The following is a 19,766-nucleotide window of genomic DNA, read 5'->3' as shown; positions in this document are numbered from 1 at the left end:
TGAGACAGGTTAATGGTGAGACAGGTCAGCAGTGAGACAGGTTAATGGTGAGACAGGTCAGTGGTGAGACAGGTGAGTGGTGAGACAGGTCAGTGGTGAGACAGGTGAGTGGTGAGACAGGTCAGCAGTGAGACAGGTGAGTGGTGAGACAGGTTAATAGTGAGACAGGTGAGTGGTGAGACAGGTCAGCAGTGAGACAGGTTAATGGTGAGACAGGTCAGTGGTGAGACAGGTGAGTGGTGAGACAGGTCAGCAGTGAGACAGGTGAGTGGTGAGACAGGTGAGTGGTGAGACAGGTCAGCAGTGAGACAGGTCAGCAGTGAGACAGGTGAGCGGTGAGACAGGTGAGTGGTGAGACAGGTGAGTGGTGAGACAGGTTAATGGTGAGACAGGTCAGTGGTGAGACAGGTGAGTGGTGAGACAGGTCAGCAGTGAGACAGGTCAGTGGTGAGACAGGTGAGTGGTGAGACAGGTCAGCAGTGAGACAGGTGAGTGGTGCGACAGGTTAATGGTGAGACAGGTGAGTGGTGAGACAGGTCAGCAGTGAGACAGGTGAGTGGTGAGACAGGTAAGTGGTGAGACAGGTGAGTGGTGAGACAGGTAAGTGGTGAGACAGGTGAGTGGTGAGACAGGTGAGTGGTGAGACAGGTCAGCAGTGAGACAGGTGAGTGGTGAGACAGGTCAGCAGTGAGACAGGTGAGTGGTGAGACAGGTGAGTGGTTTCCACGAAAAAAGTAAACAAAAAGAACTAGGTTAATTTGACTTTCCAAATGGTTTGAACATAAGTGTGTGTGTTCTGGATAGTTTTGCACTGGTAGAGCCTCCAGATGACGATCTCTTCCTCGGCGCCGGGATCTGTGACTGCTTCTCGGATCCGCACTTTGGTTCAGAATCGGCTTAGAAGCGGCTTAGATTAAGCTCTGATGCGGGTCAGATACGGGTTCTGATGTGGCTCTGATGCGGCTCTGATGCGTGTGCACTGGTGTGACTGACAGCAGTGAGAGATTGCAGGAGAGATGCGGCTCTGATGCGGGTCAGATGCGGGTCAGATACGGGCTCTGATACGGTTCTGATGCGGTTCTGATGCGGTTCTGATGCGTGTGCACTGGTGTGACTGACAGCAGTGAGAGATTGCAGGAGAGATGCGGCTCTGATGCGGTTCTGATGTGGTTCTGATGCGGCTCTGATACGGCTCTGATGCGGTTCTGATGCGTGTGCACTGGTGTGACTGACAGCAGTGAGAGATTGAAGGAGAGATGTGGTTCTGATGCGGTTCTGATCCGGCTCTGATGCGGCTCTGATGCGGTTCTGATGCGGTTCTGATGCGTGTGCACTGGTGTGACTGACAGCAGTGAGAGATTGCAGGAGAGATGCGGCTCTGATGCGGTTCTGATGTGGTTCTGATGCGGCTCTGATACGGCTCTGATGCGGTTCTGATGCGTGTGCACTGGTGTGACTGACAGCAGTGAGAGATTGAAGGAGAGATGTGGTTCTGATGCGGTTCTGATCCGGCTCTGATGCGGCTCTGATGCGGTTCTGATGCGGCTCTGATGCGGTTCTGATGCGGCTCTGATGCGGTTCTGATGCGGCTCTGATACGGCTCTGATGCGGTTCTGATGCGTGTGCACTGGTGTGACTGACAGCAGTGAGAGATTGCAGGAGAGATGCGGCTCTGATGCGGTTCTGATGTGGTTCTGATGCGGCTCTGATACGGCTCTGATGCGGTTCTGATGCGTGTGCACTGGTGTGACTGACAGCAGTGAGAGATTGAAGGAGAGATGTGGTTCTGATGTGGTTCTGATCCGGCTCTGATGCGGCTCTGATGCGGTTCTGATGCGGCTCTGATGCGTGTGCACTGGTGTGACTGACAGCAGTGAGAGATTGCAGGAGAGATGTGGAGAAGATGGCCGACTCTGCTGTGGACAGAGAAACACACTGGAGTGCTGAGCGAGTTCTGTCACACACACTCCTAATGCTAATGGCAGCGGCTCAGGTTTCTCTGCCGGACTGGGAATTGGGTTTTTGCTGTTTTTCTCGGTCTCTTGCTGGATCTGCTGTAACCTTGAGAGTGTCTTTCAGTCCCGAAGGAACTGTCAATAGTAGATGAACTAAGGAAATAAACTGGCTGTAAATGTTTATAAACTGTGTTGGTCTGGTTCTCCAGAGAGGTCTGGTCCACTGCTAGAGTTTAGTTCTTGGCTCTGTCACGAGGGAACAGTGAACACACCGGGTGTGTGTCCAGTCTTAAAGTGACAGCAGCCTAATATTCCTGCTGTCTTCTGGGGCATTAATGTTCATATAACAACACAATACAGCTTTATACAATCAACAAATAATGTTTTACAATTAGGCTTAATTATTCATTTTTGTACCTCAATACTACTGTTATATTTTGTAACTTTGTTATTTAGTGTCCGTCTCTGCTTGTCATTTGTATATTTGTTCTTATTTATTACTGTCCACTTGTCTTTAATAATGTTGAACTTCATCAGTCAGGCTAGTCGTTGTTTTTGATGTGGTATCAAAGAACTTCAGGTAAGCTTTAAGTAATAAATGAGAATAAAAGCTATACATTTATTTTTGCTGATCCGAAAAAGGATTTGATCCGTGGCTCTGCATTATTTATGAACATTAATGCCCCAGACGACAGCAGGAGTATTAGACTGCTGTCCCTTTAAGACCGAAAGTGTGGACACTCTCTCGCCCGTTCCCTCGTTTCAGAGCCGAGAGCACTCGCGGAGGCGGGAGTCTGAAGTGTGTTCACTCACATCCGAGTGTGTTTTATACTCCCCACGATGAGGGCTAGTTTCCCGGGTCCGGATCCTTCCTGTTGGGTGAGTTTGGCTGTGATTCATGTTTACCAGTGTCCATATGCTGCTCTGCTGACCTCTGACCTCTGACCTCGGCAGATTGAGTTGATGAATGGAAGAGAGCAGATGTTCTGTCGCTCTGTTCCTCATTTGCTCTTTAATATTGATCTCTTAGCCTTGAAATTAACAGGCATCATTCACAAGAGAAGGAAACATCAATCGATGGAGTCAATAATGCGTCACTCGCCCGATGATCACTCTGTGTGTGTGTGTGTGTGTGAGAAAGAGAGAGAGACCTCGGGATAGAGACCTTTATTTCACAGGCATTTCTGAGCAGCTTTAGAAGAAAATGCATGTCAGCTATAATAATCCTGAAGTTATAATCATCTGTGTGTTCATGTTCATAAGGCACTAATAACAGCTCTAAGATCAAACACACACACACGTCTCATTACACACCTTATTAAAGGGGCGGTTTACTGTTTTTTTCTTTGCATGATTGTGTTTATGGGGTGCAATATAACATGTATTCGTGTTTTTTCTTTTATTAAAAGTCTTATTTTTCATAAATTTCACCTTTATCTTCAGCTGCGCTCTCCTCTGTCATTTGAAAGACCGGTTTACATCCTGAGTCTATGAAACCCCTCCCCCAGAAACAGGCAGTGGGCTCAGATTGGTTAGTTTGGGCCGGTGTGTTGTGATTGGCTAAACTGTTGTCCGGATACTTCACGCCCCTTTACGGGCGAGAGCTGCGTGTGTTCCCGTGGATGTAAATAATGGTGTCGACACTGCAGTATCAGTATGATCCAGAATCAGACCCAGAGAGAGTCTGAACCTCCCCACACACGGCTCTTACTAAACGCTTCTGAAAGGTCATTTTTTAAAATTATTATTATTATATTATATTATACTATTATTATAAGAATTTGGATGCGTTACTTCAAAACGCTACTGCTGCTTGTTAGCTTTTGAGATACGGTTTTTCCTGATTAAACATTTAATATAACTGAATAAATGTTTGTAAAGTTATTGTTTATCAATATAATTCCATCTGTGATCGAGTGCTTCTGTCTGATACGCGACGGGTTTCTGTTCCTGTAATTCCATCTGTGATCGAGTGCTTCTGTCTGATACACGACGGGTTTCTGTTCCTGTAATTCCATCAGTGATCGAGTGCTTCTGTCTGATACGCGACGGGTTTCTGTTCCTGTAATTCCATCTGTGATCGAGTGCTTCTGTCTGATACACGACGGGTTTCTGTTCCTGTAATTCCATCTGTGATCAAGTGCTTCTGTCTGATACTCGACGGGTTTCTGTTCCTGTAATTCCATCTGTGATCGAGTGCTTCTGTCTGATACTCGATGGGTTTCTGTTCCTGTAATTCCATCAGTGATCGAGTGCTTCTGTCTGATACTCGACGGGTTTCTGTTCCTGTAATTCCATCTGTGATCGAGTGCTTCTGTCTGATACTCGATGGGTTTCTGTTCCTGTAATTCCATCTGTGATCGAGTGCTTCTGTCTGATACTCGACGGGTTTCTGTTCCTGTAATTCCATCTGTGATCGAGTGCTTCTGTCTGATACTCGATGGGTTTCTGTTCCTGTAATTCCATCAGTGATCGAGTGCTTCTGTCTGATACTCGAAGGGTTTCTGTTCCTGTAATTCCATCTGTGATCGAGTGCTTCTGTCTGATATGCGACGGGTTTCTGTTCCTGTAATTCCATCTGTGATCGAGTGCTTCTGTCTGATACTCGACGGGTTTCTGTTCCTGTAATTCCATCTGTGATCGAGTGCTTCTGTCTGATACTCGATGGGTTTCTGTTCCTGTAATTCCATCAGTGATCGAGTGCTTCTGTCTGATACTCGAAGGGTTTCTGTTCCTGTAATTCCATCTGTGATCGAGTGCTTCTGTCTGATACTCGACGGGTTTCTGTTCCTGTAATTCCATCAGTGATCGAGTGCTTCTGTCTGATACTCGACGGGTTTCTGTTCCTGTAATTCCATCTGTGATCGAGTGCTTCTGTCTGATACTCGACGGGTTTCTGTTCCTGTAATTCCATCTGTGATCGAGTGCTTCTGTCTGATACTCGACGGGTTTCTGTTCCTGTAATTCCATCTGTGATCGAGTGCTTCTGTCTGATACTCGACGGGTTTCTGTTCATGTAATTCCATCAGTGATCGAGTGCTTCTGTCTAATACTCGACGGGTTCCTGTTCCTGTAACTCCATCTGTGATCGAGTGCTTCTGTCTGATACTCGACGGGTTTCTGTTCCTGTAATTCCATCTGTGATCGAGTGCTTCTGTCTGATACTCGACGGGTTTCTGTTCATGTAATTCCATCTGTGATCGAGTGCTTCTGTCTGATACTCGATGGGTTTCTGTTCCTGTAATTCCATCTGTGATCGAGTGCTTCTGTCTGATACTCGACGGGTTTCTGTTCCTGTAATTCCATCAGTGATCGAGTGCTTCTGTCTGATATGCGAAGGGTTTCTGTTCCTGTAATTCCATCAGTGATCGAGTGCTTCTGTCTGATATGCGACGGGTTTCTGTTCCTGTAATTCCATCAGTGATCGAGTGCTTCTGTCTGATACGCGACGGGTTTCTGTTCCTGTAATTCCATCTGTGATCGAGTGCTTCTGTCTGATACTCGACGGGTTTCTGTTCCTGTAATTCCATCAGTGATCGAGTGCTTCTGTCTGATACTCGACGGGTTTCTGTTCCTGTAATTCCATCAGTGATCGAGTGCTTCTGTCTGATACTCGACGGGTTTCTGTTCCTGTAATTCCATCTGTGATCGAGTGCTTCTGTCTGATACTCGAGGGGTTTCTGTTCCTGTAATTCCATCTGTGATCGAGTGCTTCTGTCTGATACTCGATGGGTTTCTGTTCCTGTAATTCCATCTGTGATCGAGTGCTTCTGTCTGATACTCGACGGGTTTCTGTTCCTGTAATTCCATCAGTGATCGAGTGCTTCTGTCTGATACGCGACGGGTTTCTGTTCCTGTAATTCCATCAGTGATCGAGTGCTTCTGTCTGATACGCGACGGGTTTCTGTTCCTGTAATTCCATCTGTGATCGAGTGCTTCTGTCTGATACTCGACGGGTTTCTGTTCCTGTAATTCCATCTGTGATCGAGTGCTTCTGTCTGATACTCGACGGGTTTCTGTTCCTGTAATTCCATCAGTGATCGAGTGCTTCTGTCTGATACGCGACGGGTTTCTGTTCCTGTAATTCCATCAGTGATCGAGTGCTTCTGTCTGATACGCGACGGGTTTCTGTTCCTGTAATTCCATCTGTGATCGAGTGCTTCTGTCTGATACTCGACGGGTTTCTGTTCCTGTAATTCCATCTGTGATCGAGTGCTTCTGTCTGATACTCGACGGGTTTCTGTTCCTGTAATTCCATCAGTGATCGAGTGCTTCTGTCTGATACTCGACGGGTTTCTGTTCCTGTAATTCCATCTGTGATCGAGTGCTTCTGTCTGATACTCGACGGGTTTCTGTTCCTGTAATTCCATCTGTGATCGAGTGCTTCTGTCTGATACTCGACGGGTTTCTGTTCCTTTAATTCCATCAGTGATCGAGTGCTTCTGTCTGATACGCGACGGGTTTCTGTTCCTGTAATTCCATCAGTGATCGAGTGCTTCTGTCTGATACGCGACGGGTTTCTGTTCCTGTAATTCCATCTGTGATCGAGTGCTTCTGTCTGATACTCGACGGGTTTCTGTTCCTGTAATTCCATCTGTGATCGAGTGCTTCTGTCTGATACTCGACGGGTTTCTGTTCCTGTAATTCCATCAGTGATCGAGTGCTTCTGTCTGATACTCGACGGGTTTCTGTTCCTGTAATTCCATCTGTGATCGAGTGCTTCTGTCTGATACTCGACGGGTTTCTGTTCCTGTAATTCCATCTGTGATCGAGTGCTTCTGTCTGATACTCGACGGGTTTCTGTTCCTTTAATTCCATCAGTGATCGAGTGCTTCTGTCTGATACGCGACGGGTTTCTGTTCCTGTAATTCCATCTGTGATCGAGTGCTTCTGTCTGATACTCGACGGGTTTCTGTTCCTGTAATTCCATCTGTGATCGAGTGCTTCTGTCTGATACGCGACGGGTTTCTGTTCCTGTAATTCCATCAGTGATCGAGTGCTTCTGTCTGATACGCGACGGGTTTCTGTTCCTGTAATTCCATCTGTGATCGAGTGCTTCTGTCTGATACTCGACGGGTTTCTGTTCCTGTAATTCCATCTGTGATCGAGTGCTTCTGTCTGATACGCGACGGGTTTCTGTCCGCGGTCCGGATCGCCTCACGGCGTATGATGTTGGAATGATTTATTACAGAGAAAATAATCCAGGAGAGAAAATCAGCTGTAGATTGTGGTGGACGATTTATTTAAAACGATAGGCCGTACACACACACACACACACACACACACTGAACTTCAACACGCTAAAGTGGTGCAACTGATGCATCCGCTTTACTGATGTTTACTCTGAGTTATGATTCAGAAGCAATTTGACCAAATTGGCCTTTAAATTCACTCTCTCTCACACACACACACACACACACACACACACACACTGTTACTGCAGGATACTGTGAAACACCAGAGGGTTGAGAGTGCAGTCGGTGCAGTGTGTGTGTGTGTGTGAGAGACATTAGTGTGTGTGAGACACTGGTGTGTGTGAGACACTGGTGTGTGTGAGACATTAGTGGGTGTGAGACACTGGTGTGTGTGAGACACTGGTGTGTGTGAGACACTGGTGTGTGTGAGATATACAGAGATATACAGCATTATAGTGTGTGTGTTGGTAAGTGTTCGGGGTTAGTTTAGGCGGGATATTAAAGTGCTTCGTCAGAGCTGTCAGTCAAAACACGCCATCAGCAAACCTGTCCTGACTGCTATTATCTTACTGCTAATTTAGCAGAACTGTCAATGCAAAGGGTTATTGTGTCCATCTGAAGAGTAAAACATCGAGTTATTCATTGGTACGTTCATTCACGCATCATCGGTTGTTGAGCAGATCCGGTGTGTGTGTGTGTGTGTGTGTGTGTGTAAGGCGAGTCTGAATCTCAAGCGCTCGCTGCTTGTGGGAGACGCTGCTATTTATAGAGTCTTTCTAATATCGCCCAGATTGTGCTGAAAGATCCTCGCCTGTTTGCTGTCATCGTCTGATCAGGTCTGGAGGAAATCAGTGTCGTTCTGCCGATGTTAAACACGTACGGGTTACGGCTGCTGACGTTGGACTTGTAGGGCATTTGCTTCATTAATTTACATCCTTCTGATGCTGGATTTGTGCCTGATAATGTTGATGAATCTTCCTCATGTCATTCAAATTTCCCGGGATCAGCGCGCTGTGTGAAAGGGGCTCGTGTGGCTTCAGTGTCGCAGACTGGACAGGGCGGAGTCACGTGACTACACAGGCGGGAAAAGTACATAACACACAGTGGGCAGAAATATTAATAGGATTAAAGGGTGGATTGACTGCTTTTTTTCTTTGCATGATTGTGTTTATGGGGTGCAATATAACATATTCGTGTTTTTTTCTTTTTTTAAAAGTCTTATTTTTTTATAAACTTCAGCTTTATTGTCAGCCGCGCTCTTGAACGAGCGGTTCACTTCCTGAGTCTATGAAACCCCTCCCCCAGAAACAGGTAGTGGGCTATGATTGGTTAGTTTGGGCCGGTGTGTTGTGATTGGCTAAACTGTCACTCACGTTGTCCAGAAGATTAACGCCCATTACCTTTACGGGTGAAACGTGCACGCCAAAGGTCCAACCATGTAAATAAAGGTGTCGAGACTGCAGTATCAGTGAGGCAGAATCAGACCGAGAAAGCGGCGATGAAGAGAGTCGAGCAGAACCTCACCACACACGGCTCTTAATAAACGTTTCTGAATGATAATTTGCTAAATTTTTTAGCAAACTGACTGACTGACAAACTGACTGGCTATTAATGTTATACTCAAACAGCGCTGGCAAGTTTACGTACTTGATCAAATCTAAAATAACGTCATAAAGCATATATACATGAAAAATACGTTTAAAACATTAGTACTTATACAAAATTCAGGTCCATAATGTTTGTATGCGTTTGTCGTAGACACACAATAGCGTAACTAGTAGCCTATAGTGGCTATAAAGCCAGCGCTGACATTTGAAAAAAAAACTAAAACACAAGACTACGTCTGGAATTATACGTACAAATACATTTAAAATGATGAAGTCTTCGCCTACTTACAGGTTGTGTTCAACAACTGCTGCCTCTGGTTTTAAAGTCGGATCTGTTTCATGTTTTAGTAACAGTTTGTTGTTGAATCCGGTGTTGAACTCGTGGAGATTCTGGAAGCAGTCTCTCGTAAATGCGCAGCACAGAGAGCTAGATTACGATCGTCACTTACAGGAACATAATCAAACATAAAGTGTATCCATTGTTGATGAAGTACAGCGTCCATGGGAAGCCCGAAAACATAAGACATAAGGGAGGGTTGATGTAAATGTGTGGGTTAGTGACGTACCATAACCCAGCTGTAGTCCCGATCCAGTCGTTTTTGTAGGCAATTAAACTTCCTGATTTTAAAAAGACGATATCTCTGCTTACACTGAACTTTCAGCGCTGCAACTTTGCAGATACTGTTCATGCACCAACAGCAACATTATACACTATTTAACATCAAAAAAGTGAAACCACAGTCACCCCCCCCCCCTTTAAAAAAATGACATAACCGACATAGTAAAATTACGTAATTTATAGGCACCAAATAACGGCAAACACACACCTTCAGCAGACCTGTCCACCCTGAACACGCTAAACACACGCCAAACACACGCCTTCAGCGGTCCTGTCCACCCTGAACACACCATACTATAAGCCATCATGGCACTACTGAGAGCTTTGTGTTGGACTGATGCCGATGCTCATGTGAGTGTCAGTAAAGAGAAGCAGCAGACAGGGGTCGAAGGTCAAGCTTGTTTGTAGAGTGAACTCAGTGTTTCAGCTGTTAAGCATTAGTGTCATTTTCATACACATCTGCACTGGCGCGAGCTTCATTTAACATCAACGAGCCGCACAATCTGCCGTCGCCTCCGTAAGCGGCTTGTGTCCGAGAGCGTGTCGTTCGCCCATCTGTGACCCCCGCCTCTCTCTCTGCAGATGTGCTGACCCTGGACAGCTGGAGACTGAGAGATTAACACTACTAACCCTGTGCTCTCAGTGCGCTGAGCTCGCGTGAGCAGGCTTGGGTCTATAGTCTCCTGCGAGCTTACGGCACAGGGCTCGGCACCTCCTTTATGAACAAACGCTAATAAGACGTTCCTTCAGGATCAAGGCAGAACCATGTTTTGGCCTGTTGTTTGGGCCATGTGCTTGTGTTGCCTCGTTTCATAACCCCGCCCCCTCGTTATCCTCGTCTTGTCATGATTGCTGTTCTAGTCTACTTTATTTCCCTAGTCTTGGTGTTCAGCCCTTCAGTTCTGTTTTGTTTTCTTGCACTGCATTTGGGTTCATCTCTTACATCCACATAACACGAATATGGCCATGCAGAATAAAGCATTAATATGTGCTTCATCATAAGTGCTAATAAACAGCCAATATCCTGGTAATAAGCATAATAATAAGCAACTAGTTTATAGTTTAAACTAAAGCATTCATTCCAACTAAAGCTTTCATTATTCCTCAATCCCTGCCAGATCTAGTTGTTATGATTATGAACAATGTGTGAAGGACAGTTTTGAGGAATCATATTATATAATATCATATAATCATAAAATATTTCTCTTACAGGATTAACATTTATATGCTTTTGAAAGCTTACTTACTTACTTACTTACTTAAAATTACAACTATGAAGAACCAATCATATTAGAGAGAAGTGTGTAATTAGTCATGCCACTTATTCAATATAAACTGTTGTGCTTTTTTTGTTGGGATTCTCTGGGAAACTGGTCTAAGATCCTCTCGTTTCCATCTGCGCAAACTAGAGACCTTATTCGTTACGAGTCCTTACAGGTTAGGGTTTATAAGACCTTATTCCTTACGAGTCTTTGGGAATTTCTTCCTCAAATGTTTAAAACTTTGTATTACTAGATATTTTCATCATTATTGCCTCTTTAAGATGATGCGCTGGTTGAATTCTTATTTGTAAGTTGCTTTGCATAAAAGCATCTGCTAAATTAAGAAATGTAGCTTATAATTTTTTTGCATTACAATAATGAGAATTTAATTTGAGAATTAAATTAATTTAATTTGATGAAAATTATGTCATAGTACGGAAGACAGTTTATTTATTTTTTGATCTTGCATGCATTAGTGTTTTACATCAGGTAATGAATGACGTTTTTCTTCGTGTTTGACCTCCGCTCAGGGTCACATGACCGCTGGCCACCAATCCTAGCTTCGGGCTGCTTTGGATGGTTGCCATAGAAACCATATTCCCAGCGGCCACAGGTGCAATCTGTGGACTCAGCAATCAGAGCCAACAGTGGTGAAGATACTGAGAGCGAGAGAGTGTGTGCGTGAGTGTGTGTGTGTGAGTGAGTGAGAGAGCGAGAGAGTGTGTGTGTGAGTGAGAGAGAAAGACAGAGAGAGAGAGAGTGTGTGTGTGTGTGTGTGAGTGAGAGAGTGAGAGAGAGATTGTGTGTGTGAGTGAGAGAGAAAGACAGAGAGAGAGAGAGAGAGAGAGTGAATGAGAGAGTGTGTGTATGAGTGAAAGAGAGAGAGAGAGGTTGACTAGGCAACAGTAAGACGAGATACGCCTCGATGCACCAAAGATAAATAACAGCCTCAGATACAGAGAGGAAGTCTTCAATGCTGCTGTTAATCTTCATGTCAATCACGTAATCGCTCGATGAAGCGGCTTTCCTGTCTTGGGCTAAAAGTGCTGTGTGTAAACATTATTACTCTATTAAAGCATAAAAATACCATAATATAAACATGCTGAGTTCACACACTCGTTCCTCTGAAAAGCACTTACTGATTTTACACGTTCTGTGTTGTCAGTCGGTTTTGGTCTGTGTGACTCCGCCCACTGCCTGTTCAGCCAATAGGGCTTCAACACCACGGGATGCCATTTGGCGGGAAACACTGCGTAACGTAGCCATGGAAATGAGCAAACAAACCCTGTCAGAGATCGCAGACTCCACACAACCTAAAAAGCCTCGATATCAATCTAAGAATCGCTATGAACGAGAGCATATTAAACGCGGATAATTCAACTCACGGCCTCCTCGAAGTCTCCTCGGCGTTCGCTGTCCATCGCGCTCTGTCTGAATCTGGCGAGTCTGTAGAGGCGGGGAAACAACGATCTCTGATGTTTATAATCTGGACTGCAGTACCGATGTCCACCACTGGTAACATTCAGAAATAACGTTTTTGCAACTTAATGGCAACTTATCAAAACGTATATATATCTGTGAGCCGGTCAGTGACACTGAACACACTGACCCAGATGTGAATGAAGTGTGTGTGTGACGTGTGTCTCTGACAGCTCTTTCTCTTGGTAAAATCACTGTAACTCAGGGCCTCTCGCTGCTTTATTAGACAATAGTTCCTGTGTGTTATATAACATTTGTTCATTTAAATCTCCATGTCATGTCTGATTGTAGGAATACCGGATCAGACCGCTGAGGATTATGAAAACCAGGACATGAAGCTCAAACACATCTAGAAAAAAGAGAAGCGAGTGCGGTGAGTATCTGTGTGTGTGTGTGTGTGTGTGTGTGTGTGTGTGCTGGAGAATGACATCCCTTCATTCCCTCTATTTCTGTACGTGTCGTCTCCTCCAGCGTGGGACTGGCATGTGTCACGGGTCGACTGAACTCTGACGAGGCCTGACAGAAAACACAAACTTCACATTCGTTTCCTCGAGCGAAGGAAATAAACTCATTTTAGAAAGCGTGTTCATTTCGCACTTTACCTTTGATGAGCGACTGCACACATGCCATCTACATAAAATAATCATTAGCAAAAATAAATAATGTTATGGTGAGTTATAAGCTCCCATCCTGTCTCATAAATCACGTTTCCCTCTGGACTGCACTACTTTATTTGTCAATGTATGCGTGTTGCTCTCGCGTCTCTTGTGTGAACCAGCCCTAAGAATGTCTAGACATTATACAAATACATCTGTACCTTAATTACAGGTACGATAATCATGTGAAACTTAAATCTCATGAGCACAGAAATACACAAACATTTGTCAGAGTGGAAGCAAACGAAACGTCTGGTCTAAATAGAACACATGCATATGACTATAACTATAATGGATATATGACTATATAACAAAAAGCATAAATGGATCAATTCAAGAATAATGTTAAAAGGAACAGAATAATCATAATAATCATGGAAATTCAAAGTGTTCTGTTAACTCTGCTAAACTATAATTACTAGAAGTAAAACTGAAACTAAATATATAAAGGCTAAATAGAAATGTGTTCACAAAATAAAAGCTAACAAACCATTAATGAAACTAACTAAAACTAAACTGAAAATGATATTAAAATAAAAACTAATGCAAAAATAGTAACAGACGAACACAGATCCAGACGAACCCAGATCCAGACGAACCCAGATCCAGGCGAAAGCAGATCCAGACAAACGCAGATCCAGACGAAAGCAGATCCAGACGAACGCAGATCCAGACGAACCCAGATCCAGGCGAAAGCAGATCCAGACAAACGCAGATCCAGACGAAAGCAGATCCAGACGAACGCAGATCCAGACGAACCCAGATCCAGGCGAACGCAGATCCAGACGAACCCAGATCCAGACTAACACAGAGCCAGACGAAACGCAGATCCAGACGAGCGCAGATCCAGACGAATCCAGATCCAGACTAACACAGATCCATATGAACGCAGATCCAGACGAAAGCAGATCCAGACTAACACAAAGCCAGACGAACACAGGTCCAGACCGAACACAGATCCAGACAAACGCAGACCCAGACGAATCCAGATCCAGACTAACACAGATCCATATGAACGCAGATCCAGACGAACACAGATCCAGACGAACACAGATCCAGACGAACCGCAGATCCAGACGAATCCAGATCCAGACTAACACAGAGCCAGACGAAACGCAGATCCAGACGAACCCAGATCAAGACGAACACAGGTCCAGACCGAACGCAGATCCTTACGAACCGCAGATCCAGACGAATCCAGATCCAGACGAACCGCAGATCCAGACGAACGCAGATCCAGACGAACACAGATCCAGACGAACCGCAGATCCAGACGAATCCAGATCCAGACTAACACAGAGCCAGACGAAACGCAGATCCAGACGAACCCAGATCAAGACGAACACAGGTCCAGACCGAACGCAGATCCTTACGAACCGCAGATCCAGACGAATCCAGATCCAGACGAACCGCAGATCCAGACGAATGCAGATCCAGACGAACCGCAGATCCAGACGAACCCAGATCCAGACTAACACAGATCCAGACGAACCGCAGATCCAGACGAATCCAGATCCAGACTAACACAGATCCAGACGAACCGCAGATCCAGACGAACACAGATCCAGACGAACGCAGATCCAGACGAACCGCAGATCCAGACGAACGCAGATCCAGACGAACGCAGATCCAGACGAAAGCAGATCCAGACGAACCGCAGATCCAGACGAACGCAGATCCAGACGAACGCAGATCCAGACGAACCGCAGATCCAGACGAATCCAGATCCAGACTAACACAGAGCCAGACGAAACGCAGATCCAGATGAACACAGATCCAGACGAACCGCAGATCCAGACGAACCCAGATCCAGACTAACACAGAGCCAGACGAAACGCAGATCCAGATGAACGCAGATCCAGATGAATGCAGATCCAGACGAACCGCAGATCCAGACGAACCCAGATCCAGACGAATACAGAACTGCAGTAGATTACCCCGGTGTGCGCGCGCACTGGAATGCCACGCTGACTAGAGCTGTGCTTTTACATTAGTTTAGATTTTAATATTATTTTAAGTTTCCTACATATTTCAGGTTAGTTTTAGTTAAACTATACTAACAAAAACACGTGCGGTTTTGTTAGTTTAAGTTTAGTTTTTATTTTGTGAAAAGAACACTTAATTCACATTTTAATTTTTAGAACACTAGTTTTGAATAAAAATTAAACATTAAACACATACTTAAACAGCCCGTAAACATGCTTTATCACTTGAAAAAATGTAATAACCTGTTAAACGTGAAAGCTATCTTATAGGAACAAGGACCAAATCCAGCGTTTCTTGCTTCTATTCAGAGTTGAAGTGTCTTGTGATGTCCTGATGCGCACACACACGTTCAGTGATGCCCTGATGCGCACACACACGTTCAGTGATGTCCTGATGCGCACACACACGTTCAGTGATGCCCTGATGCGCACACACACGTTCAGTGATGTCCGGATGCGCACACACACGTTCAGTGATGCCCTGATGCGCACACACACGTTCAGTGATGTCCGGATGCGCACACACACGTTCAGTGATGCCCTGATGCGCACACACACGTTCAGTGATGTCCTGATGCGCACACACACGTTCAGTGATGCCCTGATGCGCACACACACGTTCAGTGATGTCCTGATGCGCACACACACGTTCAGTGATGCCCTGATGCGCACACACACGTTCAGTGATGTCCTGATGCGCACACACACGTTCAGTGATGCCCTGATGCGCACACACACGTTCAGTGATGTCCTGATGCGCACACACACGGTCAGTGATGTCCTGATGCGCACACACACGTTCAGTGATGCCCTGATGCGCACACACACGTTCAGTGATGCCCTGATGCGCACACACACGTTCAGTGATGTCCTGATGCGCACACACACGGTCAGTGATGTCCTGATGCGCACACACACGTTCAGTGATGTCCTGATGCGCACACACACGTTCAGTGATGTCCGGATGCGCACACACACGTTCAGTGATGTCCGGATGCGCACACACACGTTCAGTGATGCCCTGATGCGCACACACACGTTCAGTGATGCCCTGATGCGCACACACACGTTCAGTGATGCCCTGATGCGCACACACACGTTCAGTGATGTCCTGATGCGCACACACACGTTCAGTGATGCCCTGATGCGCACACACACGTTCAGTGATGTCCGGATGCGCACACACACGTTCAGTGATGTCCTGATGCGCACACACACGTTCAGTGATGTCCTGATGCGCACACACACACGTTCAGTGATGTCCTGATGCGCACACACACACGTTCAGTGATGTCCTGATGCGCACACACACGTTCAGTGATGTCCTGATGCGCACACACACGTTCAGTGATGTCCTGATGCGCACACACACGTTCAGTGATGTCCTGATGCGCACACACACGTTCAGTGATGTCCTGATGCGCACACACACACGTTCAGTGATGTCCTGATGCGCACACACACACGTTCAGTGATGTCCTGATGCGCACACACACGTTCAGTGATGCCCTGATGCGCACACACACGTTCAGTGATGTCCGGATGCGCACACACACGTTCAGTGATGCCCTGATGCGCACACACACGTTCAGTGATGCCCTGATGCGCACACACACGTTCAGTGATGCCCTGATGCGCACACACACGTTCAGTGATGTCCGGATGCGCACACACACGTTCAGTGATGCCCTGATGCGCACACACACGTTCAGTGATGCCCTGATGCGCACACACACGTTCAGTGATGTCCTGATGCGCACACACACGTTCAGTGATGTCCTGATGCGCACACACACGTTCAGTGATGCCCTGATGCGCACACACACGTTCAGTGATGTCCTGATGCGCACACACACGTTCAGTGATGCCCTGATGCGCACACACACGTTCAGTGATGTCCTGATGCGCACACACACGTTCAGTGATGCCCTGATGCGCACACACACGTTCAGTGATGTCCTGATGCGCACACACACGTTCAGTGATGTCCTGATGCGCACACACACGTTCAGTGATGCCCTGATGCGCACACACACGTTCAGTGATGTCCTGATGCGCACACACACGTTCAGTGATGTCCTGATGCGCACACACACGTTCAGTGATGCCCTGATGCGCACACACACGTTCAGTGATGTCCTGATGCGCACACACACGTTCAGTGATGTCCTGATGCGCACACACACGTTCAGTGATGTCCTGATGCGCACACACACGTTCAGTGATGCCCTGATGCGCACACACACGTTCAGTGATGTCCTGATGCGCACACACACGTTCAGTGATGTCCTGATGCGCACACACACGTTCAGTGATGCCCTGATGCGCACACACACGTTCAGTGATGTCCTGATGCGCACACACACGTTCAGTGATGTCCTGATGCGCACACACACGTTCAGTGATGCCCTGATGCGCACACACACGTTCAGTGATGCCCTGATGCGCACACACACGTTCAGTGATGTCCTGATGCGCACACACACGTTCAGTGATGCCCTGATGCGCACACACACGTTCAGTGATGCCCTGATGCGCACACACACGTTCAGTGATGCCCTGATGCGCACACACACGTTCAGTGATGTCCTGATGCGCACACACACGTTCAGTGATGTCCTGATGCGCACACACACGTTCAGTGATGCCCTGATGCGCACACACACGTTCAGTGATGTCCTGATGCGCACACACACGTTCAGTGATGTCCTGATGCGCACACACACGTTCAGTGATGTCCGGATGCGCACACACACGTTCAGTGATGTCCTGATGCGCACACACACGTTCAGTGATGTCCTGATGCGCACACACACGTTCAGTGATGCCCTGATGCGCACACACACGTTCAGTGATGTCCTGATGCGCACACACACGTTCAGTGATGTCCTGATGCGCACACACACGTTCAGTGATGCCCTGATGCGCACACACACGTTCAGTGATGCCCTGATGCGCACACACACGTTCAGTGATGTCCTGATGCGCACACACACGTTCAGTGATGCCCTGATGCGCACACACACGTTCAGTGATGCCCTGATGCGCACACACACGTTCAGTGATGTCCTGATGCGCACACACACGTTCAGTGATGTCCTGATGCGCACACACACGTTCAGTGATGCCCTGATGCGCACACACACGTTCAGTGATGCCCTGATGCGCACACACACGTTCAGTGATGTCCTGATGCGCACACACACGTTCAGTGATGTCCTGATGCGCACACACACGTTCAGTGATGCCCTGATGCGCACACACACGTTCAGTGATGCCCTGATGCGCACACACACGTTCAGTGATGCCCTGATGCGCACACACACGTTCAGTGATGTCCTGATGCGCACACACACGTTCAGTGATGCCCTGATGCGCACACACACGTTCAGTGATGCCCTGATGCGCACACACACGTTCAGTGATGCCCTGATGCGCACACACACGTTCAGTGATGCCCTGATGCGCACACACACGTTCAGTGATGTCCTGATGCGCACACACACGTTCAGTGATGTCCTGATGCGCACACACACGTTCAGTGATGTCCTGATGCGCACACACACGTTCAGTGATGTCCGGATGCGCACACACACGTTCAGTGATGCCCTGATGCGCACACACACGTTCAGTGATGCCCTGATGCGCACACACACGTTCAGTGATGTCCTGATGCGCACACACACGTTCAGTGATGCCCTGATGCGCACACACACGTTCAGTGATGTCCTGATGCGCACACACACGTTCAGCGCTGGATGAGAAGGATGGATTGAGTAAACACTCGGCTGAGTCGCTCTCGGAAGAATGCGGTGCGATCTGCACTTAATGCGGAGGCCGGAGAGTAAAACACACAATGCCTGGGAAGATGTTCAATAATTAATGGGCTCTCTCGTAAAAAATCCATATCTATATAAGTGTAGTGGTGGGGTGAGGCTTGAAATGTGTGTGTTGTTGTACACAAGCACTTTACCCAGCACTGTTAGAGTGTGTGTTTGTTATAATCAGAGTCCAGACTGTAAAGCGTTTACTCTATATTAACCATCCGCTGTCACGAGCCGCGTCTGCACCGGATCTGAACCGCACCAGAAACAGCTGCGATCAACGCCTTCCAGTTTATTAACAATTATTAATATTGGCATAAGTAACATTGATATTGATATCGTCATAACATTGGTTAATATTGTTGTGAGTAACATTTCTGAATATTGTCATGAATGGAATTTATTGATATTGTCGTCATCTTCTGTCAGATATTTGGGGCTTTATAAGCTGAACGGAGTCGTGTGTATCTCAACAGATGCTGATTACGCTCCACTCTGGTTACACTGGTTAAGTGTGTGTGTGTGTGTGTGTGTGTGTGCTCCACACAGTGTCTGGACGAGGGAGAAGCGTCGAGGGTCATGGCTGTGCGGGTCGACAGAGGTCCACTCCTCTTCTTCTTCTTCTTCTTCTTCTTCTTCTTCTTCTTCTTCTTCGTCTGCCAGAACTCCTGCGACGCCTTGAGTAAGTCTAACGCACTGCTGTTGGTATGGTAATAATGCCATGTCTTTTTGTGATGAGATGTCGTCATGGAAACTAAGCAGAGGCTGAAGCTGTTTTACTGCAATGAATTATTAAAGCAGAAAGATTCATGTCTGGTGGACACTGGATTGAAATTGAGTCGAACTCTTCTGAATGGCTGTGTGTTCTTCTCAGCCCAAAATACTGAAGAATCAGCTTCACACACTCCAGATCGCCTCACACACTCCAGATCGCTTCACACACTCCAGATCGCTTCACACACTCCAGATCGCCTCACACACTCCAGATCGCCTCACACACTCCAGATCGCCTCACACACTCCAGATCGCTTCACACACTCCAGATCGCTTCACACACTCCAGATCGCCTCACACACTCCAGATCGCCTCACACACTCCAGATCTTCACACACTCCAGATCGCTTCACACACTCCAGATCGCTTCACACACTCCAGATCGCCTCACACACTCCAGATCGCTTCAC

The 19,766-nt window shown here is 46.8% G+C and overlaps 1 protein-coding gene across 1 annotated transcript in view; it reads left to right on the top strand.

Moving 5' to 3' along the window:
* ptprsb (protein tyrosine phosphatase receptor type Sb) overlaps positions 1 to 19,766 on the top strand; it is a 95,400-nt gene that overhangs the window by 3,977 nt on the left and 71,657 nt on the right. The window contains exons 3-4 of the mRNA XM_089131656.1: positions 12,409 to 12,490; positions 19,132 to 19,264. Of these exons, the coding sequence (XP_088987782.1) occupies positions 19,162 to 19,264 (103 nt within the window). The 5' untranslated portion in view covers positions 12,409 to 12,490; positions 19,132 to 19,161. The remainder of the gene's footprint in view (positions 1 to 12,408; positions 12,491 to 19,131; positions 19,265 to 19,766) is intronic.

The sequence above is a fragment of the Pimephales promelas genome, chromosome 5, assembly GCF_988280905.1.
Source record: "Pimephales promelas chromosome 5, fPimPro1.hap1.1, whole genome shotgun sequence".
Lineage (NCBI taxonomy): Eukaryota > Metazoa > Chordata > Actinopteri > Cypriniformes > Leuciscidae > Pimephales > Pimephales promelas.
Note: the sequence above shows the minus strand (reverse complement) of the source record. Positions and strands in the feature narration are given on the sequence as shown.